This window comes from Chelonoidis abingdonii, chromosome 6, assembly GCF_003597395.2.
Source record: "Chelonoidis abingdonii isolate Lonesome George chromosome 6, CheloAbing_2.0, whole genome shotgun sequence".
Classification (NCBI taxonomy): Eukaryota; Metazoa; Chordata; order Testudines; family Testudinidae; genus Chelonoidis; species Chelonoidis abingdonii.
The window spans coordinates 89,691,238-89,710,356 of record NC_133774.1 but is presented as its reverse complement, the minus strand read 5'-3'; the positions used below and the strand labels follow the sequence as shown (position 1 = coordinate 89,710,356).

The window sequence follows — 19,119 nt, the reverse complement described above, 5'->3', positions numbered from 1 at the left end:
TAAAATCTTGTCTACCCTGGAACTATATGGAGACTGGAGAACTAGTCAAATGATGTCATTGCACAGCTGAGGAATTGAGGGAAAGGGATTTTTACTGTGTTTTAAAAGAATCCATTTTGCTGTGCATTACTCCTGTGGCAATGAAACAGTCACTAAAAAAGAAGCAACTTGGTAGCATTACTTCACTGAAACTCTTCCATTTTAGTAAAGGCTATTGCATATTGGTGGTAGGGGTTAGATGGATACTCTTTGAAACAATCTGTCCTATAAGGAGGAGGAAGTGGACCTGCTCCCAAAATGTATTAGTAATAAATGAATATCTTTTAAGTGTATTTGTTCTCTGTGTATATTTGTGGTTTCATAGTAGTCAAACACACAAAAATGTATTTTAAACAATTTCAAAGAAAAACCACAACATTAAATTGGTCTATAATATCAGTATGTATGGAAACCCAAGGAGTATTTAATAAAATACACAGGAGATTATTTCAATGAGCATTTAGTTAAAATGATACTAAATTCCTTTTCCAGACAGTTGTCTGGATCAGGGAACCACAATTTAGGATCCATGCACATTTATTTTCTCCTCACTGAATGAGGGGTCCACATAGATAATAGGTCTCATAAGCAGTAATAGAGGTTTCACATATGAACTCCCTACATGATGATGGTACTGTAAAATAAATCTAATTGAAGCTTATCAATAAAAATAAATTGGGTGTTTGCAATACACTATGGTTTTCTTCTGCAAAACATTTTTCCTTCTTTTCCCAAATGTGTAAGAAGCCTTCAACTAGCTGGCTCTTCATTTTGAGTCTTCATCATTTGTATCCGTTTTTCCAACCTCTCCTTCCATTCAGTTCTGAGTCTAAGACAGGAAACAAACACCAATATCACCAAAAAGACTCCAGTCTTGCACATCTCTGGGCTTTGAGAGATACCACCAAACTCATCTTCCTAACATTTCCCAGCATTGGTGCTGCTCTCCCAGCAGTAGCAACAGTGGGAGATCTACCAAATCCTGCTCATCTGGAGTGTCTTCTAGCATAATAGTGTTAACATGATGAAGAAACTTAACCTGAATTTTGGGGCTCAGCCATCTCTAGTTTTCATCTCTTCTGGCTTGACAAATCTACTTTGTAGGTCACCCCTTATTTCTCAAGATTGGCTGCTGCCACCTGCTGGACAACCTCTTACAGTACTTTCTTGGTTTCCTTTAGCACTACTAGATTGAAAGCACTGGAGAGACTGTGTACAGTTAAATCTACAAGATTGTTACCAGAAGCAATGATTCTTACTTGTTGACCAGATAGGTTTGGTGAGTGGTGGGAGTTTATTTGTAGTGCAGTAGTACTTAGAGGCCTCAATAAGGATCAAGGCACTATACTAGGCACTGCACAAATTCATAGTAAGACAGTTCCTGGCCCAGAAAGAATAGACAAAAGACATAAGAAATTATACAGGTGGGGAGCTGAGGATGGAGAAATTAAGGGACTTGCCCAAGGCTACAGTGTAAATCTAAGGCAGACCAGGAACTGAACTCAGCTCAGCTCTCACACGTCCTAGGCTGGGGCACTAACTGCAACACCATCCTTCCTTCCTCTTCTCTGTGGATTTTAACCTTTTTGGGGGGGGGGGAGGGGAAAGGAAAAGGATGGATGAATTTTGATTTGGGACCAGCTTATGTGAAAAGGTGCATCTTCACTAGGAAAAAAAAAAAAGATGTGTTCTTACCTCAGGGTAAGCAGCACAATCTAAGATCCTCTGAAGACAAGGCAGTTTATAGTTTTCGCAGGTTAGCAGGCTGAGCTAAAAATTAGAGGGGAGCTTAGGGTTTGCCTTGGCCTGCTGACACATGTTGAAACTACAGCTGTCTTGTTTTAATTAGGGATTTACCTTGTGTTAGTTACATTAGTTACTCTGAGTTAAGAACACATTTTTTCTTAGGGAACAGAAGGCTAGAAAGGCTAAATGATCTAAGGCCAGATTCTCCGCTGTGGTTGAGCTGAGGCTCCACACAGCACCAAACAGTGAGGGGTAAAGGTAGCATTAGCAACTTGAGCAGGGACCAAGAATGAACTACCCTCTCTTATCTTTTTGAGATCAGCCATTGAGGTCATGGCTGAGGCACACAGGGGGAGGGGCAGCACATGAAGCTTTGTTGTTGTATACTATACAGAGAACCCCAATTACCTGGGTGGTCATTCTGGGATCTACTGGGTGCACTAAATTTATTTATTACTTTTTTAAAGGATTACAATATCAACCCACAGAAACAAGCACCCCTTCTCCCCCCATCCTTACTTTGGCAGAGCACTTCTCTGTTGACGTTCTTTTTCAATTTGCAGATGCTTAGTTTGTTTTTCAATTGTCTTTTCCCAGAAGTCTGTTAGTTCCTCAGTTTCACATCCAAACACTTCAAAGCGCACGTATTGACTATTCATTTTCTGTAAAGGAGAAAACCCAAATGACCAGTTACCAGTCCTTTTCTATTTTGCTGTCTGGAATGTGGTGCTAATGCAGCATGCTTTAGATCTTTACAATATTGAATTCACATGCAGTTTTTTTTTTACTGTGGAGGCAAAAGAAGAACTTAATGGGAATGAATCATGCTTCTACTTCTTCATTCAGAAAGTGGCACTTGAGGTATATGCTGTACTACAGTAATTACAATTCCTAATTGTTCACCTTAAAGTGCCTTTGGTAAAATATCTTTCACCTCCATATAATTGTGGTTGTGACCTTTTAGCACACAATTCAGGATACAGTTATTGCACTCACTTTAGCATAATGATGAAGACTTTTTGCATGTGCCATGCTCATAAGTTAAAGAGGTAATGTAAAAGTAACTGACATTTGTAAGATTTTTCCAAGGTTTCTCTGAAAGTAAATTGCCAGCAGGCTAATGACCAGTTCATCTTAACACCTGCAATAATGAGTCAACCCATTTCTGGCAAGTATGTTCTCATAGTATCTTTACACTTTCACAAGATGTAGGCACATCTTTATTTTATTATTTAATTATTTATACAAAGATAACAGAAATGTCCTCCAAAGTTCCACATGCGAAAGACTTTACAGTGAAATTAACAGCACTCTTAATAGCTTAGTTTTTCATTCCACTTTATTTCCACTGATTGTAGTTGATATTGATACATTTTGTAATATTGTAACAAAGGATGTTAATGACTTGCACATTTGGAGAGTTTCACCCTGGTAACCCCAGAGGAAGAGTTAAGGGTGTCAGGCAGTACCCATACTCAATTGTTAAGAGTATCTTGTGGGTTAAAGCACTTTCAGTATAGTTATTATTCCTTTCAGAGCTTCCTTTTGTATTGCAAAGCAAGTGCACAAAAGCAGGGTTAAGGGTTCGCCTTTCTGGTCAGGGGTGCCCTTGGTAAGAGTTTTGGGCTAGGGCTGTTTCTATTCTTGAGGGCTAAGGCCTTGGCTACACTTGAGAGTTACAGCGCTTGTGGTGGCTTTACAGCGCTGTAACTCACTCCCTGTCCACACTGGCAAGGCACATACAGCACTGTATCTCCCTGGCTACAGCGCTGCATGTACTCCACCTCGACAATAGCAGTGGCGTAGCCAGGTTTTCGGCTTAGAGGGAGCACAAAACATAAAAAAGGTGCCCCACTTGGCTCCCCCTCTGGCCACGCCCCCTTGGCTCCCTCCTCTGGCCACACCCCCAGACCGGACTCCCCTCACTGCTCACCTTCCCTCCTGCGCTTCCGTGCTGGCCTACCATCCTGGGGCTCCTCCGGCCGTGCAGTAGGCAGTGCGGGCCGGCAAGCACGACTTCAGTGCCGGCCTGCTGCCCCGCGGCTCCTCCGGCAGTTTGGTGGGCAGCGCGGGCTGGCAGGCAAGGCTTCCGAGCCTGCCTGCTACCCCGTGGCTCCTACAGCTGTGCAGTGGGCAGTGCGGCTGGCAGGCGCCGCTTCCATGCAGGGCTGCTGCTGCCGCCCCGCAGCTCCTCTGGCCGTGAGGCCAGCAGCCGTCACTTCCGCGCCTACTGGCCTGAGTGGAAGCAGCTGCTTCCGCTGAATGCCACCAGCTACGCTACTGGATGAGAGGAATAAAGAGAATAGCACTGCTGCTGCAGCGCTGGGGTGCCAGTGAAGGACCCTGCTCCAGCGGCCCTGAAAAACTCTCATGAGGGCCCCTGTGGGGCCCAGGGCAAATTGCCCCACTTGACCCTCCCCAGGCAGGCCTGCCCTCTATCCCCACCTTGCCTCAGTCTATAGCCACTGCCAGTCTCGATCTAGCCCCCGTTCACTGGGGCAGACTGCAGTATAAATGCCACTCATCACCAGCAAGGGGGGTTTAGACCTGCTGCCTCTGCCTACCCTTGGGCTGCCCTCTGCAACCCTTTAACAAGGCCTGCAACCTGGGGGGTTTCTAGGCCAGAGCTCCCCTGTTTCTCTGGCCTTCCCCCAGCCCTGCCCCACAGTACTTTTCTTTGGCCTTTAACAAGGCCTGCAGCCTGTGGGGTTTCTAGGCTGGTGCTCCTCTGGCCTTCCCCCAGCCCTGCTCCAGTCTCAGTACCCTGCTTAGCTCCTAGCAGCCAGACTCATCTTTCTCCACATTGAGAGAGAGAGAAAGACTCTGTGTGCTTCTGGCCCACTGCCCTCTTATAAGGGCTAGTTGGGCCCTGAGGGGCGTGGCCACATCTATGGCTGGTTCCTCAATCAGCTGAGGCTTGCTGCTTTTCCTAGCAGCAGTCTTCTGGCAGCTTCAGCCCTCTCCCAGAGCTGATTTCAAGCCCTTCAGGGCAGGAGCAGGTGGCCACCCCACTACAGGGGAACGATAACAACTGAGGTGAGTGAAAACCTTCCCCCAGCCTGATGGAATGAATTGAGGTAGCTCTTCAGGGCGAGCCTCATGAAGTGTTCCTTGTTGTAGTCCCTGATCCTGCAATTGTCGTTGTGAGCGGATACCTCTGTGCCTACCCAAAGCACCATTAACATCAGTGGGGCTGTGCAGGCCCAGGCATGTGATTAAGTGCAATCATCAGTGGGAGCATTGTGGCCTGAATCAGCAAAATAAAACAAATATAACTTGGCTAGGATGACCAGAGAGCAAATGTGAAAAATCAGGACAGGGGGTGAGGTAGGGAGTAATGGGAGCCTACATAAGAAAAAGATTCCAAAATCGGGACTGACCCTATAAAATCGGGACATCTGGTCACCCTAAACTTGGCAACACATCTGGGCCCTGAATATGGAAGGTATTGGATCATGTACCCGTGCTTAAAGTTACATATATAAATAAGTGCCTTCCTGGATAGGCCCCGTAGAATAAGATGATGCCATTTTTGCATAGTCTTTACTGTTTTACTAACATAATCATGCTCTAAATCACAACATATATTAGAGGATTACATGCTTTGTTGCTTCTGCTGGCCATGCTCCTGGCATCCCTTCATGCTCCCAACATATTCCCTGTGTTCCATCCTCCCATCCTCATCTATTTCAGGGACTTGCTGGAACTCCTCCCAGTCTCCACCCTTCTAGGGTCTCTATGTGCCCCCCAGTCTCTTTTCTCCCATACCAGAGTCCCCCATTCTTTTCCATATGCCAGTGACTCTGTGCGCCTCCCTTCCCCATACCAACGTCCCACACCAGGGTCCCTCAGTTTTCTTCATTAATGGTTCTGTGTATCTCTGCACAGCAGGGTCCCCCATTCTCCATGCCATACCAGAGGCTCTGTTCCTCTCCATTCCCTTCTCCCCCCCACACCACAGTCCTTCATTCTCCCAGCATGTCAGGGATTCTGATTTTCTTCCAATCCCATGTATGCCCATGCCAGGGTCCCCCATTCTCTAGTCTACACCACTTCAAAGGTGCTGGGTGTCTCTCCTCCCGCACTGCCCCCATCAATATACCACATTTTCCTGACCATGCCTAGGGCTCTATTTTCCTCTATTGCTCTCTCCCCATTTCTGCTCTGATCCTCCATGCAACATGCCAGGGAAGCCCTATGTTTCTTCTTCCCTCACCCCAGGCTGCCTTTCTTACTCCCAGCTTGGAAAGAAGGGGTGGATAGCTAATGCCATCTTTCTTCTCACTTGGAGCAGGCTGAGGAGGCAGGACGTTAGGAAGGAAGACGGAATGAATGAAGCCTTCTCTCTCTTCTCCCTCTGGCTGCCCCTGCTGGCTAAGAATCTGCCCCTTTGCTCCCCAGCAAGGAGAATAATTATTTCTCTTATGTTTTTCAAGGCAGGTCTACACTGAAAAGTTACATTGGCATGGCAGTGTCTCTCAGCGATGTGAAAAAGCCACACTCCCAAACAATGTGCCTAAGCCAACTTATCCCTCAATGTAGACAGTGCTAGGTTGATGGAAGAATTCATCAGGGAGGTAGATTACCTACAGCAATGGGAGAGCCCCTCCCGTCACTGTAGGGAGTGTCTACACAGAAGTGCTACAGTACAGTGGCTCAGCTGCAGCAGTGTTTTAAATGTACACATAACCTCAGTGTGTCAACATGTTAAACTCTCCTGAGAGATGAAGAGAAATGTTATGCTGCAAGGGGTTAATGGGTGCCATCAACAGATGACAGGAGGTCTACGTGTCCCCCTTTTCCCTCTTTTGGCATTCTGATTTCCCTTCAAATCAAGAGGGTTCTGGCCATTGATGTCTAGAACATTCTCTGAAATTTTGGAATAGATCAGATGTGGCATTCAGAAGTTATGGCACAACAGGCAAATTCCATCCAGTTGAGTGCAGGGGCTCGTAAGCTTGGCCAACTATTACAAGTGGCACATTCATGTGCTTATAGAGACTAGGAGGGTTCTTTTAGGAGTATTCCTGCAGCATTGTGGGGTTGGCATTGGCTCTGCCAGTAGGATAAATCTGTACAGCAGCTGGGAGGGTACACAGATACGTACTAGCTCTGCTTGAGCAAATGTACTAAAAATAGCTGTATGGGTGTGGCTTTGATGTCATATGCAGCAGCATAAACACAACTATATTGGCAAAAGAGAATTTTTTCCATTATAGCTTATGTCATCTGGGAAGGTGGTTTAATTATACCGTCAAAAGATTGCCTTATGATGGTATATAAGCTGCATCTCTACTGGAGGCTCTGCTGATACAGCTGTCCCAGTATGGCCGTATCTACACTACCACTTATATTGGCCAAACTTATTTGCTCAGGGGTGTGAAAAACATGCATCCCTGAGAGACTCACGTTTCGGCAGCATAAGTGTTAGCGTGCGTTGCGCTATGTCAATGGGAGAGCTTCATTGAGGGTGGTTTTATTATGTGGATGGGAAAGCTCTCTTCCATCAGCAAAGAGCAGCTACACGTGCGATCTTACAGTGGCTCAGCTCCATTGTTACAGCTGTGCTGCTGTAACCTCGCCAGTGTAGACATGGCCTATAGCTGTATCAGCAAAGCCTTTCTAGTATAGACATAGCCTGAGACAAAGAGAGAATGAGAAACTCTACTGACCACCAATAACCGCATGGGGGAATGAGACAGCTGTTTATTCATTCTGAAGTTGAGTTATTGTTGAACGTGTACTAGAGACCTTAAAATGGCTACAGTAGGCTACTACCAAAGTATTGAAGGGATAGAGTTCTATTGGTTTTTCCAGTAATCAGTACAGCATTTGCCTTCATTTTACTCAGAAATGGGGAAGGTTAGAAATTATACAGGATGCAAAATTGCAAAAGCCCATGAATTAATTAAAAAAAATCAAAACAAAATCTTAATTGAATATATTTTGTCTGTTTTATTACATTTTTTTCTGATAGTCATCTTGTACCTTCAAGGCAGTTTACATTCAACATCAGCTTGAGAAATAAATTTGGGGACAAATTTTATAAGATAATAATAATCTCTCTCTCTCTCTGTCTCAATGGAACTTTTAACGGGTTAATAGCAATGCCTCTGCGCCCCATGTTACAGCTAGAAAATGTCATTATTTCCAAAAATATCTCTTTGTAGTCTTCATTAAGCATGGAACGGGTTTTAGATTGTACTTCTACATCTTGCTTTCCAAATGATTTGGTTTTGCATGAAAATGTCATTACAACCATCTTCCACAACATTTAATTTTTTAGTTTCCTATGCCTTGTGTGAATTTGTATCAATTATTTGTAATTTATTTTAATCAGAGCTGTACAGAGCTAGTAAAATAGTCCCTCTGGGCTTGCTTGGAAAAGCTTGAAGAAATTGCTGCCATTCACCTGCCAGGCATGATATGAAAAGCAAAGCTGGGAGCTCATAATATTTATATAATTCTATTTAACGATTCGGTTGTTTTATGAGAAAATGTGAGACATACTACAAAGAGACTAGGAGCTCAGAACAAAAAAAGCCTCTTTGAAGGGATTGTTTTATTTTCTTTTTGAGATTTTGCTGTGACTTTGTTTGCGTTCTTCTTGGGTTTCTGAGTTTGAAAACCCCCTTATTTGCCAACGCATTTCCCCTGAATTATTGGGGCTCTTCATTTTAAGTCTGATTTTCAGAACTTCACTGTAGTTGTCGCTTTTCTGAAGTTGACATGTTGAGCAAGTAAATCTGATAGGTATACGTGTGCTGGCATTTGTATTTGGGATTAATTGCAGGTACAATTGTATGCTGCAAGAAAAATGTGGGCTCCATTATTTCTTGATTAAAAGTTATGCCCACAAATATATTGGTTGCTTTTGAAAATCTCCTTATTTCTTTTTTTTGTTTTATGCTTCAATGTGTCAGTGAAAAAACTTACTTCTTTCTAGTTTTAAAGGCAAGTGAATATTCTTCCTTTTCTCTAAACAGAGCAGAATGTTACAAATGTAGGAATATATTACAGCATTTACCAATTTGGATCAGACTAATCATCCTTCTAGTCCAGTATTCTGTTTCTGAGAATGACCAGTATCAGGTTCTTAAAAAAAAAAAAAAAAAGACTGGGGTTGGGAGGAGGAGAGCAAGAGTCTGTAAGCAAGCAATTAGGAGTAATTTTTCCATAGAGGAGATTATTTCCTAACTTCCTCAGTCAGATATGGGCTTGTAGCCTGAAACATAAGGGTTTATAGTCCTTCCTTATTCTTATAAATTCCTGATTAATAAAGCTGTGGATGTTCTTATTGTCTGTTCATTATGTGAATCCTGCTGAGCTATTGATCTCAATTATACCTTGTGGCAATGAGTTCCAAAGGCTAAATGTGACTCATAGAAAAAATATTTCCTTGTATCTGTTATAACTATCCTGCCTGTCCGTTTTATTGAATGTCCCTGTACTCCTGATGTAAATAGTGATTTTTTTTGTTCTTAACCATTAAAAGAACCAAACTATTTGTTGAAATAGCACCTTGTAACCTGTCAAAAGGAGGGGATCTGCATTAGTCTTCACTGTTAGGTCACCTGATGTTCTGTGCAGAAATACTAGGAGGAATTTTAGAACAGTCTGGACTCTGAAGTGCAGTTAATGTGCTATATGCTACATTTGGATCATGACACTTTTCTGTTTGTATGAGTCATTTTGAGATGTGTTCACTTGTTCAGGTAAAATAAGAACTGACCTAGCCTGTCACTCTTCTCAAGTTATTTATTGTATGTTCAAATGTGGATTAATTTGTGGTTAGGCTTTTTTCGCCATTCCTGTAGCTAGACAAACCTAGAATCTGGCTCAGTACTGCCTGCGCATTGCAGCTGTGCAGCACGACCTATGCAGGACACAGTCTGGCCCTATAAAAAGGTTATTCACAGCCCTTCTTAGCACCAGAGCTTTGAAAACTTTAGCACATGAATGTGCAGTAGTTTTTGAAAACTGAATCTTCCTACCTGTTTCAAACTTCAGTGCTTTTACTGTTTGCCTCAATTAACACACGTGCTTATAGGATTCCTGTCCCAAACCTTCCAAAATGATTGACTTCTTTTTTTTGCTTGGTCCTTCATGTGCACATGTATCTGAATTCAGCTGCACAATGGGATGCCCTGGCTACGCCACCTCTGACCTGTCTCAGAATGCTGCACCTGTGCCAGGGGCTTCTACAAGGAGTGGATCTGCATCTACCTGAGAAGCCCTCTATGGGTATGTCCACACAGCAAAGAAAAAATTGCAGCTGGTGCGTGCCAGCCGACTGGCTCACAGGACTTGGTCTGCAGGGCTGTTTCATTGCTGTGTAGTAGACTTCTTGGCTTGGGCTGGAGCCCGATCTCTGGGACCCTCCCACTCTACATGGTCCTAGAGCCTGGCTCCAGGCTGAGCCTGGGAGTCTACACAGCAATGAAACAGCCTGTAGCCCGAGCCCTGCAAGCCCAAATTGGCTGGCATGGGCTGGGCATGGGTTTTTAGTTGCTGTGTCAATTCTATTCACTCAGCAGGGGGACATTAACCCTGCCCTATTTTCCCTTTATGCCAGCAAAGACAAATTGGGCCTGTGTTCCATAAAAAATCTATTTCCATTTAAAAAAATTCTTGTTTAACACAGTAAACATAAAAGAACTTCTCAGATAAAGGAGAGGGGAGAAGTGAGAATAGAGGAGAAGTGAGATGCTGACTTTGAAGCGGGCACTGAACACAGCTTGAATGCAGGATCTCTGCATGTAATACAAAGTGTACACAGTAATGTTTTGTTAAAGTATGTAAAGAGCTCCAAACAGGCCTCTTGTAAATCTCAGGAGTTAGGACTGACCTGAGCTGGCCTGCCATAACTGCAATAGTTCTGACTGAAAGAGATTTAATTTAAGCCTCTGGTGACAATCCTTTCAAAGGACAACAATGAGAAACTCACTCATAGGCAATCATTTTTTGACATAGCCCTGGCTGAAAACAAGCTGAACCAAAACTGACTGCTCCCCAATGAAAGAAATAGCTGGAATGACTTTAGAAGGGGTTTTTCCTTCACAAGATTAATATAATTGCTTATTTTTAGATTTAATCATATTAGAGTGCATTGATTATTTTTAGATTTAATTTGCAAAGGTATACCTCTCAGGGTAGGAAAACCATGTTTCTGACAGTGCTATTTGGAAACACTAGTAATGTTATTGGGACTAACAAGTGGAATACAAGATGAGTTAAATAGTGACACCTTGACTTTTCTATAAGTGGAAGATCAATAGCTAAAGGCTGGAACTCACTGATTTAATGAAACATAGTTGCCATCAGCAGAAAAATACCTTTTCATATAAGGAATTGGAACTCAAGTTCCTATATTAGAAAAGAGTAGATACAAAGGGGCTTTGCTAACAGAGAAAGGAAGTTGATATCCAGGGATACAACTCAATATTTTACAATGTTTTAAAATCTATTATGTTTTAGTATAAGTATAGTCACTTGCAGGGGTCACAAAGGTATTTTCCCTCCATGTATAAATCACAGTACTGTTGTCTAGGGCAGTGGTTCTCAAACTTTTTTTTTCTGCGGATCATTTGAAAATTGCTGAGGGTCTTGGCAGACCACTTAATGATCTTTCCAAATGTTGTTTGTACCATTAGCTAACTGTTATAAAGCGCTTTGGATAAAAGCGCTATATAAAAAAACCTTAATAATAATTAACAGGTTTTTTTGTTCTACAAATGAAGGCACACAACTCATATTTTAATATCAGTAGTCTTACCTTTCTAATGAGATGGATGTGCCCTCTCTCCCCTGCTGGGGCAACCCTCAAGCTGGGGCTTGGAAGGAGGGGGGTCTCTCCCCCGCCACAGGAGCCACAGAGCTGAGGCTGGGAAGGAGGGCCATCTCTCCCCAGCAGCCACAGCTCTGGAGCTAAGAAAAGTCACCTTTTTCTCTGGCTGCTGCAGCCCTACATGTCCCAAATTTTCCCTACCTCGTCTTGTCACCCCATTGCCCCCCTACCTGCTATTTCCCCCAAGGCCACCATCCTTACAGATGCGTCTTCTCCAGGGTCCAGGCACCTAATTAGTGGAGCCACGCCTGCATGGCTCCACTAATTAGATGGATGGCTCTTCATTTTCCTGTGTGCGGCTGTCCAGGCATGCACCTTAGGGGAAACTATTAATGGACCACCTGAATGGAGCTCGCAGGCCACTAGTGGTGTGTGGACCACAGTTTGAGAACCTCTGGTCTAGGGCAATTGATGGGTCATTGCCCGCATCTGAGGCATCAGGTATTAAGCTACCGGGGGCAAGAGTGGTCCAGATTCTGCTTTTCCTTATACCAGCATAAACAACAAGTTGTTTTCTGCCAGATTTGGGAAATGGCTAAAACCAAGCAAGACTTAATTTATGTATGTTGCATGGATGGTATTACAAATCCGGTGCTGCTGAGGCCACTGGGCCCTGCAATACCTCATGCTCTTCTTGCTAACTTCAGGTGAATGTCTTCTCTCTAGCAAGGCCACAACTTCCTAAGTGTTGTTACAGGAAAAAGGCCTATTATTTTTCTTTCATTATTATTTGTATTACCATAGTATCTAGGAGACCTAGCCAGGGACTGTGCTAGGTGCTGTACAAACACAGAACAAAAAGATGTTAGCTGCCCTCAGGGAATGACAGTCTAAGCATAAGACATGAGACAATAGACAGAGACAGACAGACAGAAGGGGAGTACAAGGAAACAATGAGACACTATTGGTGAGTGTGTTAGGCTGTGGTCTCTGAACACCAGCAGCTTAGCCGTTGTCAAATTTTTTGGCAGGTGTCTTGACAAAATAGAGTTTAAAGAGGGACTGGAATGTGCATAATCAGGTACCTCTGCAGATGTTTACAGAGAGCTTTTCCCAAGTGTGAAGGACAACATGGGCATTTGAAAATTTAACGAGTGGGCAAAGGAGGATGGGGTCCCCCAACTAGAGGTCAGCATTGATAGCTCAGTATTGAATGGGAGTATAGGGTACTGGGATGTAGGTAGTCTTGCCTAGTGGTCAGACCAGAAGTCTGATATAGTGGGCGGAGCAGGCATCCAGGTTGGGAAATGGAGTTGAGTGTCTGGACAAGAGTCAACTGTCAATTACCAACACCAGAGGTCAAGCCAGAGTCAGAGTCAGGAACTGAAGCCGGAGTCACAGGATTTTCTACATTCTGCACCCAACAGGCACAAGTAGCAGTAGTGAATTATCTAGTTGCTCAGACAACTTCCTGTGCTGCCTCCTGGCTTAAATAGCATGAGTGGAGCAATTGGTGGAGCCGGGCAATCCTCCAATCATGGTTCCTAAGGGTGGTGCCCTGGCTGAGGCTATAGTCCTGCTAGCTCCTCTGCCCTCTAGGTTTCTGGATATCACAGGGAAATGATAGCTAGGATGGGGACTCACTGTGAAGGGTCAATCATAGAATATCAGGGTTGGAAGGGACCTCAGGAGGTCATCTAGTCCAACCTCCTGCTCAAAGCAGGATCAATCCGCAGACAGATTTTTGCCCCAGATCTCTAAATGGCCCCCTCAAAGATTGAACTCACGACCCTGGGTTTAGCAGGCTAATGCTCAAACCACTGAGCTATCCCTCCCCTGTTCTGAAAATAGATACAAGCAGCTTATATCTGGTACAATAGAGATTGTGCAGCCAGTGTGGGGATTTAAAAACAAAAGTTCTCTGGCCAAAGTAATGGGCTAGGAATGATCTTTACAGCAGTATTCTAAATAGGTATGATCAGGGCAACATTTCACTTGTCAAAGTCAGACAGGAGGGTGTTGCAATGACTGAGATGTGAGAGGAGAGCTTGGACAAGAGTTTTAGCTCTGTGGATGGATAGGTATGGCTGTGTCTTAGAGAACTGGCAAGATTTAGACATAGCCTGGATGTAAGGACATAGAGAGAGGTCTGAGTTGAAGATGATGCCTAGATTATGGGCCTGAGTGACAGGCAGGATGGTGGTATTGCCCACTGTGATCAAGAAAGGGGGAGAGAGAGAGAGTGTGTATGAGAGATTAGAAGCTATGTTTTAGCCATGTTTATCTTGAGACAATGACTAGACATCCATAAGAAGATGTCATATACAGGCTGAGATTATAGTTTGAATAGATGGAGACAGATATGAATACAGAAGCAGATCTGTGATGCCTCAGAATAGAGATGGTATTGGAATTTTTGTTTGCAGATGAGATTGCCCAAAGAAAAGTTGTAGAAGGAGAAGAGAAAGGAACCAGAAGCCTCATAGAAAATTGGAGGATAGATGAGGAGGGTCCAAAGGACACACTGAAAGAATGATTATGAAGGTGGAAGGAGAAACAGTAGAGGACAGAGTAACAAAAGCCAAGGGAGGACAACATTTTGAGAAGAGGAACAAGTTCAGTTGTGTCAAAGGCGGCTGACTGGTCAAGGAGGATGAAGATGAAATACTTGTTCTGAGTTTTAGATTGGAAGAAGTTGTTAGAGACTTTGATGAGAGTGGTTTCAGTTGAATGTCGGGGGCAGGAGCTGGATTGGAGAAGGTCTAAGATAGAATTGGAGGAGAGAAACTTGAGACAGCAATTATAGACAGGGCATTCAGTGAGTTTAGCAAGGAAAGGGAGAAGGGAGATGGGGTTGTAGTTGCAGAGACAAGTGGGATAAAGTTTTTTGTTTGTTTTGTTTTAAGCTGGGAGAGACTAGAGCATGCTTGTATTGTGAGTGGGAAGAACCAGAGGAGAGTGAGAGGTTAAAGAAAAGAGTAAGGGAGGAGTTGAGAGAGGGTACGAGGGAGATCTGAAGCTGGGATGGGGTCACTGGGGCAAGTGGATTGCTTAAAGGAGGAGAGCAGATGACAAATTTCTGTGCCTGTGATAAGGGAAAAGCAGGAGAAAACTCTACGGGGAAAGGGAAGGTGAGCTAAGGGGAGGGGGAACGTTACATTATATTTTGTCAGTTTTCTCTTGGAAGAAGTCATCAATCTCCTGTGCAGAGAGAGAAGTGGAGATGGGGAGGGGAAGGCTTAAGGAATGAGTAAAAGGTGGTGAAAAGGCAGCTGGGATTGTGGGCGTGAGATTCAACTAAATTGGAGAACTAGAGTTCTGAACTAAAAGAGCAGAAAATAAGTTGGTAACAGAGGAAATCGGCCTGATCATAGGATTTCCAACACAGATGCTCTGTAGCACTAGAGCAAGAGTAAACCGAAGTTGGGAGTGAGCCAGGGCTGGGAGTTGGCAGGATTGACCTTGAGATGGGAGAGAGGGACAAAAGTCAAAGGTGGTGCAGAGTGATGAATGGAGAGTGTCAGCAACCATGATGAAGAAGGGGAAAAGATGATAGGGAGAAGAGGGCTGAAAGCAGATAGGAAATCATTAACACAGAGGTCCTGGAAGTCACAGAAAGGCCAAGTGTCTGGGCAGGATAGAGAGGGCTTGATGGCAATGTTGAGGAGATGGTCAAAGAGGGAGAATTCTGCAACAGAGAGATCAGAGACAATTTAAATAATATAATGATATAAATAATAGGAGAAAAATAAAAACCAATGATTCTGATAAGATCTATGAGAGTTCATGTCTCAGACACTGAGAGAAGGCTATACAAAGAAAGAGATCCTGTTGGAATTTATTGTAATGGTATATTTAGGTTTTTTGGTTCCTTGCAGACCAGTACAGAGTGTACCAAAAGTATCTACAGTCATCACCGGTACTGCACACTATCTGCTTTTTTCTCCTTGCTGTAAGAAATCTTTCTATATTTGTCATATCCAGATCGCTACTGCCAATTCATTTTACTTAAGGTTTCTAGGTATTATTCATCTCCTGCTATAAAAATCCAGTTGTGTATTCATATTTCCTTACATATAGTTTGCTTAGATATGCTGGATAAATACAGAAATTGCACAGCACAGAGGTCTGGTATGTGTATATATATAATGTCATTTTTGACATTTGACTTTAAAATATCTGTTTAGAAATTAGACAATAAGACTGGTAATTAGGATCCCCTCCATTTTTATTATTTGCTCTGCCACTGACTTCATCATTTGCAAAATAGGGGTGGCAACTCTCATCTCAGATCAGTGTTTGAGGATTCATTTTACATCCTATCGCTATGCAAAGAATTATTGTATTAAGAGATCTGAAATAACAGTTTCCATTACAGTTCTAAATCTGTTTTGTTTTCAGATCCTGGACAAAAATCTGTATGGGGGAAGAAAGGTAGTTGCAAGGGATAAAGCAGAAAACGTTCCCTATTTAAGGGAGAAAAAATTGTATAATAAATATTTTCAGACTTTATCCATTAAAATCAGTGTTGGGAAAGCTGCAACAATTTTGTGGATTTAAGGAAATGTACCAATGTTTGCAGACATATCGAGAGTTTTATCTGTAAATTCTGGGGTGCATAGTAATTGGAGCTAGTTGAAAATTTTCTAAGGGAATATTTTTATGTTGCAAAATGATGATTTATTGGAATCGAGTAATTCCATGGGAATGTGTTGATTTTTTTGACAAAATTTTCACTTTTAAAAAATGTTTTGAAACAAACACTTTAAAGATGTCTGAACATGCTGTTTCAACATTTTCAGAACAGAACATTTTGATTTTTCATTTTGAAATGACTTCTCATTTTGAAATGTATTATATTTTAATGATAATAAAAAATATCACAGTTGAAACAAAACATTTCAAATTTTTCAATATTCAGTGAATTGAGTCCAAACAAAATTTTTTTGGAATATGTTGGTTCACAAACAATTATGACATTTTGTCCTGAATTGGGATGAAATATAATCTTGAAATCTCAATTTTTTTTGTGGCATGAAAAATCCATTGTCCAGACAGCTCTGTCAGTCATTACATTGTGGGGCCAAAATATAAGAACACAGAGTTGGTTTGATTTTGGGGAAGCTTCATGAGAAAGGAAAGTGTGGCTAGCTATGGAGCTTTGGCTAGCAGCATGCTGGGGAGCTGCAGAGTATGGTCAGGATTTGTCCAACATGAGTCGTATGGCTAGAAGCTATGAGGAATATACTTTCCAAACAGTATGACATTCAACAAAATAAGATAAAACACCTTTAGAATCACTGGTACCTGGACTTTCATCATTATAGGGCAATTGCATTGCACAGCCTATCCCCTAATGGTATTCAGAACATAAATAGTATTGGCGTCTTCCTGAAACCACAATACTAAATTCTATTTTGAGGATTTAATGGGAGGTCAGCTTAGAAACCCAAATGTGTATCTATGTTGCAGTGTGTCTCTGTAGTTAAAAAGAAGGTGCGTTTTGTGTGTGTATTTTAGATAAGCACAATTTTTCATTTAGACCCAAGAATCATCGAGTACGTAGATAAGAGTAGCATGGTTCAGCATAGCACTGTCTACAGACATCAATGAAAGAATAGAACTCTGGATTGTTTTACCCCCTTGCACACATCTATTCTCCCTTCCACACTTGACAGAATTTGAAGTGTTGTAGCCATGTCGGTCCCAGAATATTAGAGAGACAAGGTGACTTGGGCGAGATAATATTTGAAGTATATGTTCTCTTTCCTGTCTGTGACCAGTGTAAATCCCAAGGGAGTTAAGGAGAGTTTTCTGTGCACAAGAACTTCAAGATAAGATCATGTTTGAGTATGACTCTGACTAATTTTAATGGGAGCTGCCTATATACATCAAGAGAGTAGACACTGAAACATTCATGTTAGAAGGAAATATTTGCATACCAGCATCACAGAACATTCTAAAGTTTGCCAGTCCTTCCTATTAACAGCACCACTGTTAACTATTGTTTTCTGTGAAATATTGATCACTCTGACCCATTTGCCAGAATCGGAACATGATGATTCTTGGCAGACTGCCCTAAAACACAGCACGAACTAGTTTTCCTGAGACATTTTCTCACATAATAGCACTGTGTGAAAAAAACCTGGAATAATGCAAGGCTACTGGCAGCTGACTCATGTACAATGATACCTGTAATACTGCTATTATGGTTAATCCCTGGAGAGTGGAGACTATTCAGTCTAAGACAGCAGCATCAATGCTTTTATAATGCCAGTTATAGTTGGCCTCACTTTTCTCTGTCCTCCCCTCCCAAAGGTCAAAACATGTAGAGCCTGCATGTGGGACCCTTACACTGAGGTGAGCACTTTCGGGTGTAGACCCATTGACTTCAGTGAGACTACTTATGTGCGTGAGCACTTACACAAGAGTAGCACATCAGACCATGTTCAAATGACTACCCTTTTCTGAGCTATCCATCACTCTGTCCATCTATTATTGACTTTCTTTTAATATTCCACATTTAAAGCAGTTGTAGTTTGCTTTCTTGATCAAGGATTGTCTATAGTACATGAGCTTTTCCCCACCCATCCCATTTGAAACCTGATCCTGTGAATTGCTGAATTTAGGGCTCTTGGTAAATAGCATAAATTATTGTCTGTGAAAACTTATGTTAAGATCCTAAATGATGATTGTTGAGTGGGATCGCCTGATGCTGTGCGATCAAGGAAGATGACAGATCCTGTCTGCAGCTCATGTTCTTAATCAGGTGAGAGAATTTTGACACAGCATACCAGAGGGAGGTCCACTCTCAGGTTTGGGTATCTATTTTTTTTTTTAAATCATCCATCTAATGGATAATAATCGAAAGTCTTTGTGGAAAGAGTGTGTGTAACCCCAGCTGCCATTTGGCACACCAATCTATAATATACAGAGACTCCCATTGGTGTTTTGTCCAGTGCTCTGCCAAGGGACCTCATCCTAAAATATTTTTTCTGTGTCAATACTTCTAATCTTTTCCAGAATGCTGTTAAACTGGGCACCATTCCCTGACTTGCCTCACACCTTGACCTTTATTTGAATATATTTGTATAAGAATTAAAGTTAGAGAAGGTACTCACCTCTTGCGAGATTAAGATGATGAAATGTATTATGAGAAACAAATCCTTACTTACCTTGGAGATAGATTCTTCCTGCAATAAATCCTCTGTGTGACACAAACCAGTGATGAATTATGCAGCTGCAGCCCTGGCTTCTACAGTGCCACAGGGCAGCAATGAAATCCATCCCTCGGCACTTTTTATTTGAAGTGGGGGTAACATAAATCCTTCATCGTATCAAGGCTATTTTGAACAGAACTAGTAGAGAGATAAGATCAGTCTCATTTGATGAACTTTGCAGCCCCCTGCCTGAGATGACCATGAAACACAGGCCCCTTGAGAGCATGCCTCTCTCCCACTCTGGCAGATACCACAGAGAGCATGACTTGGCAAGAGCTAGGAATTATTCTTTAAAATACACTTTGATATTATCCATTCTAATATTTG

The 19,119-nt window shown here is 42.5% G+C and overlaps 1 protein-coding gene across 1 annotated transcript; it reads right to left on the bottom strand.

Annotated features, from left to right (window-relative positions):
• Positions 1-187: 187 nt before the first annotated feature.
• Positions 188-18,831, bottom strand: LOC142047057 (protein FAM240B-like). Its single transcript, XM_075067522.1, has 3 exons — positions 18,748-18,831; positions 2,305-2,447; positions 188-868 (listed from the first exon to the last, which is right to left on the bottom strand). The coding sequence occupies exons 2-3, from the start codon at positions 2,442-2,444 to the stop codon at positions 790-792; spliced, it is 219 nt and encodes a 72-aa protein (XP_074923623.1). The 5' UTR covers positions 2,445-2,447; positions 18,748-18,831; the 3' UTR covers positions 188-789.
• Positions 18,832-19,119: the final 288 nt, after the last annotated feature.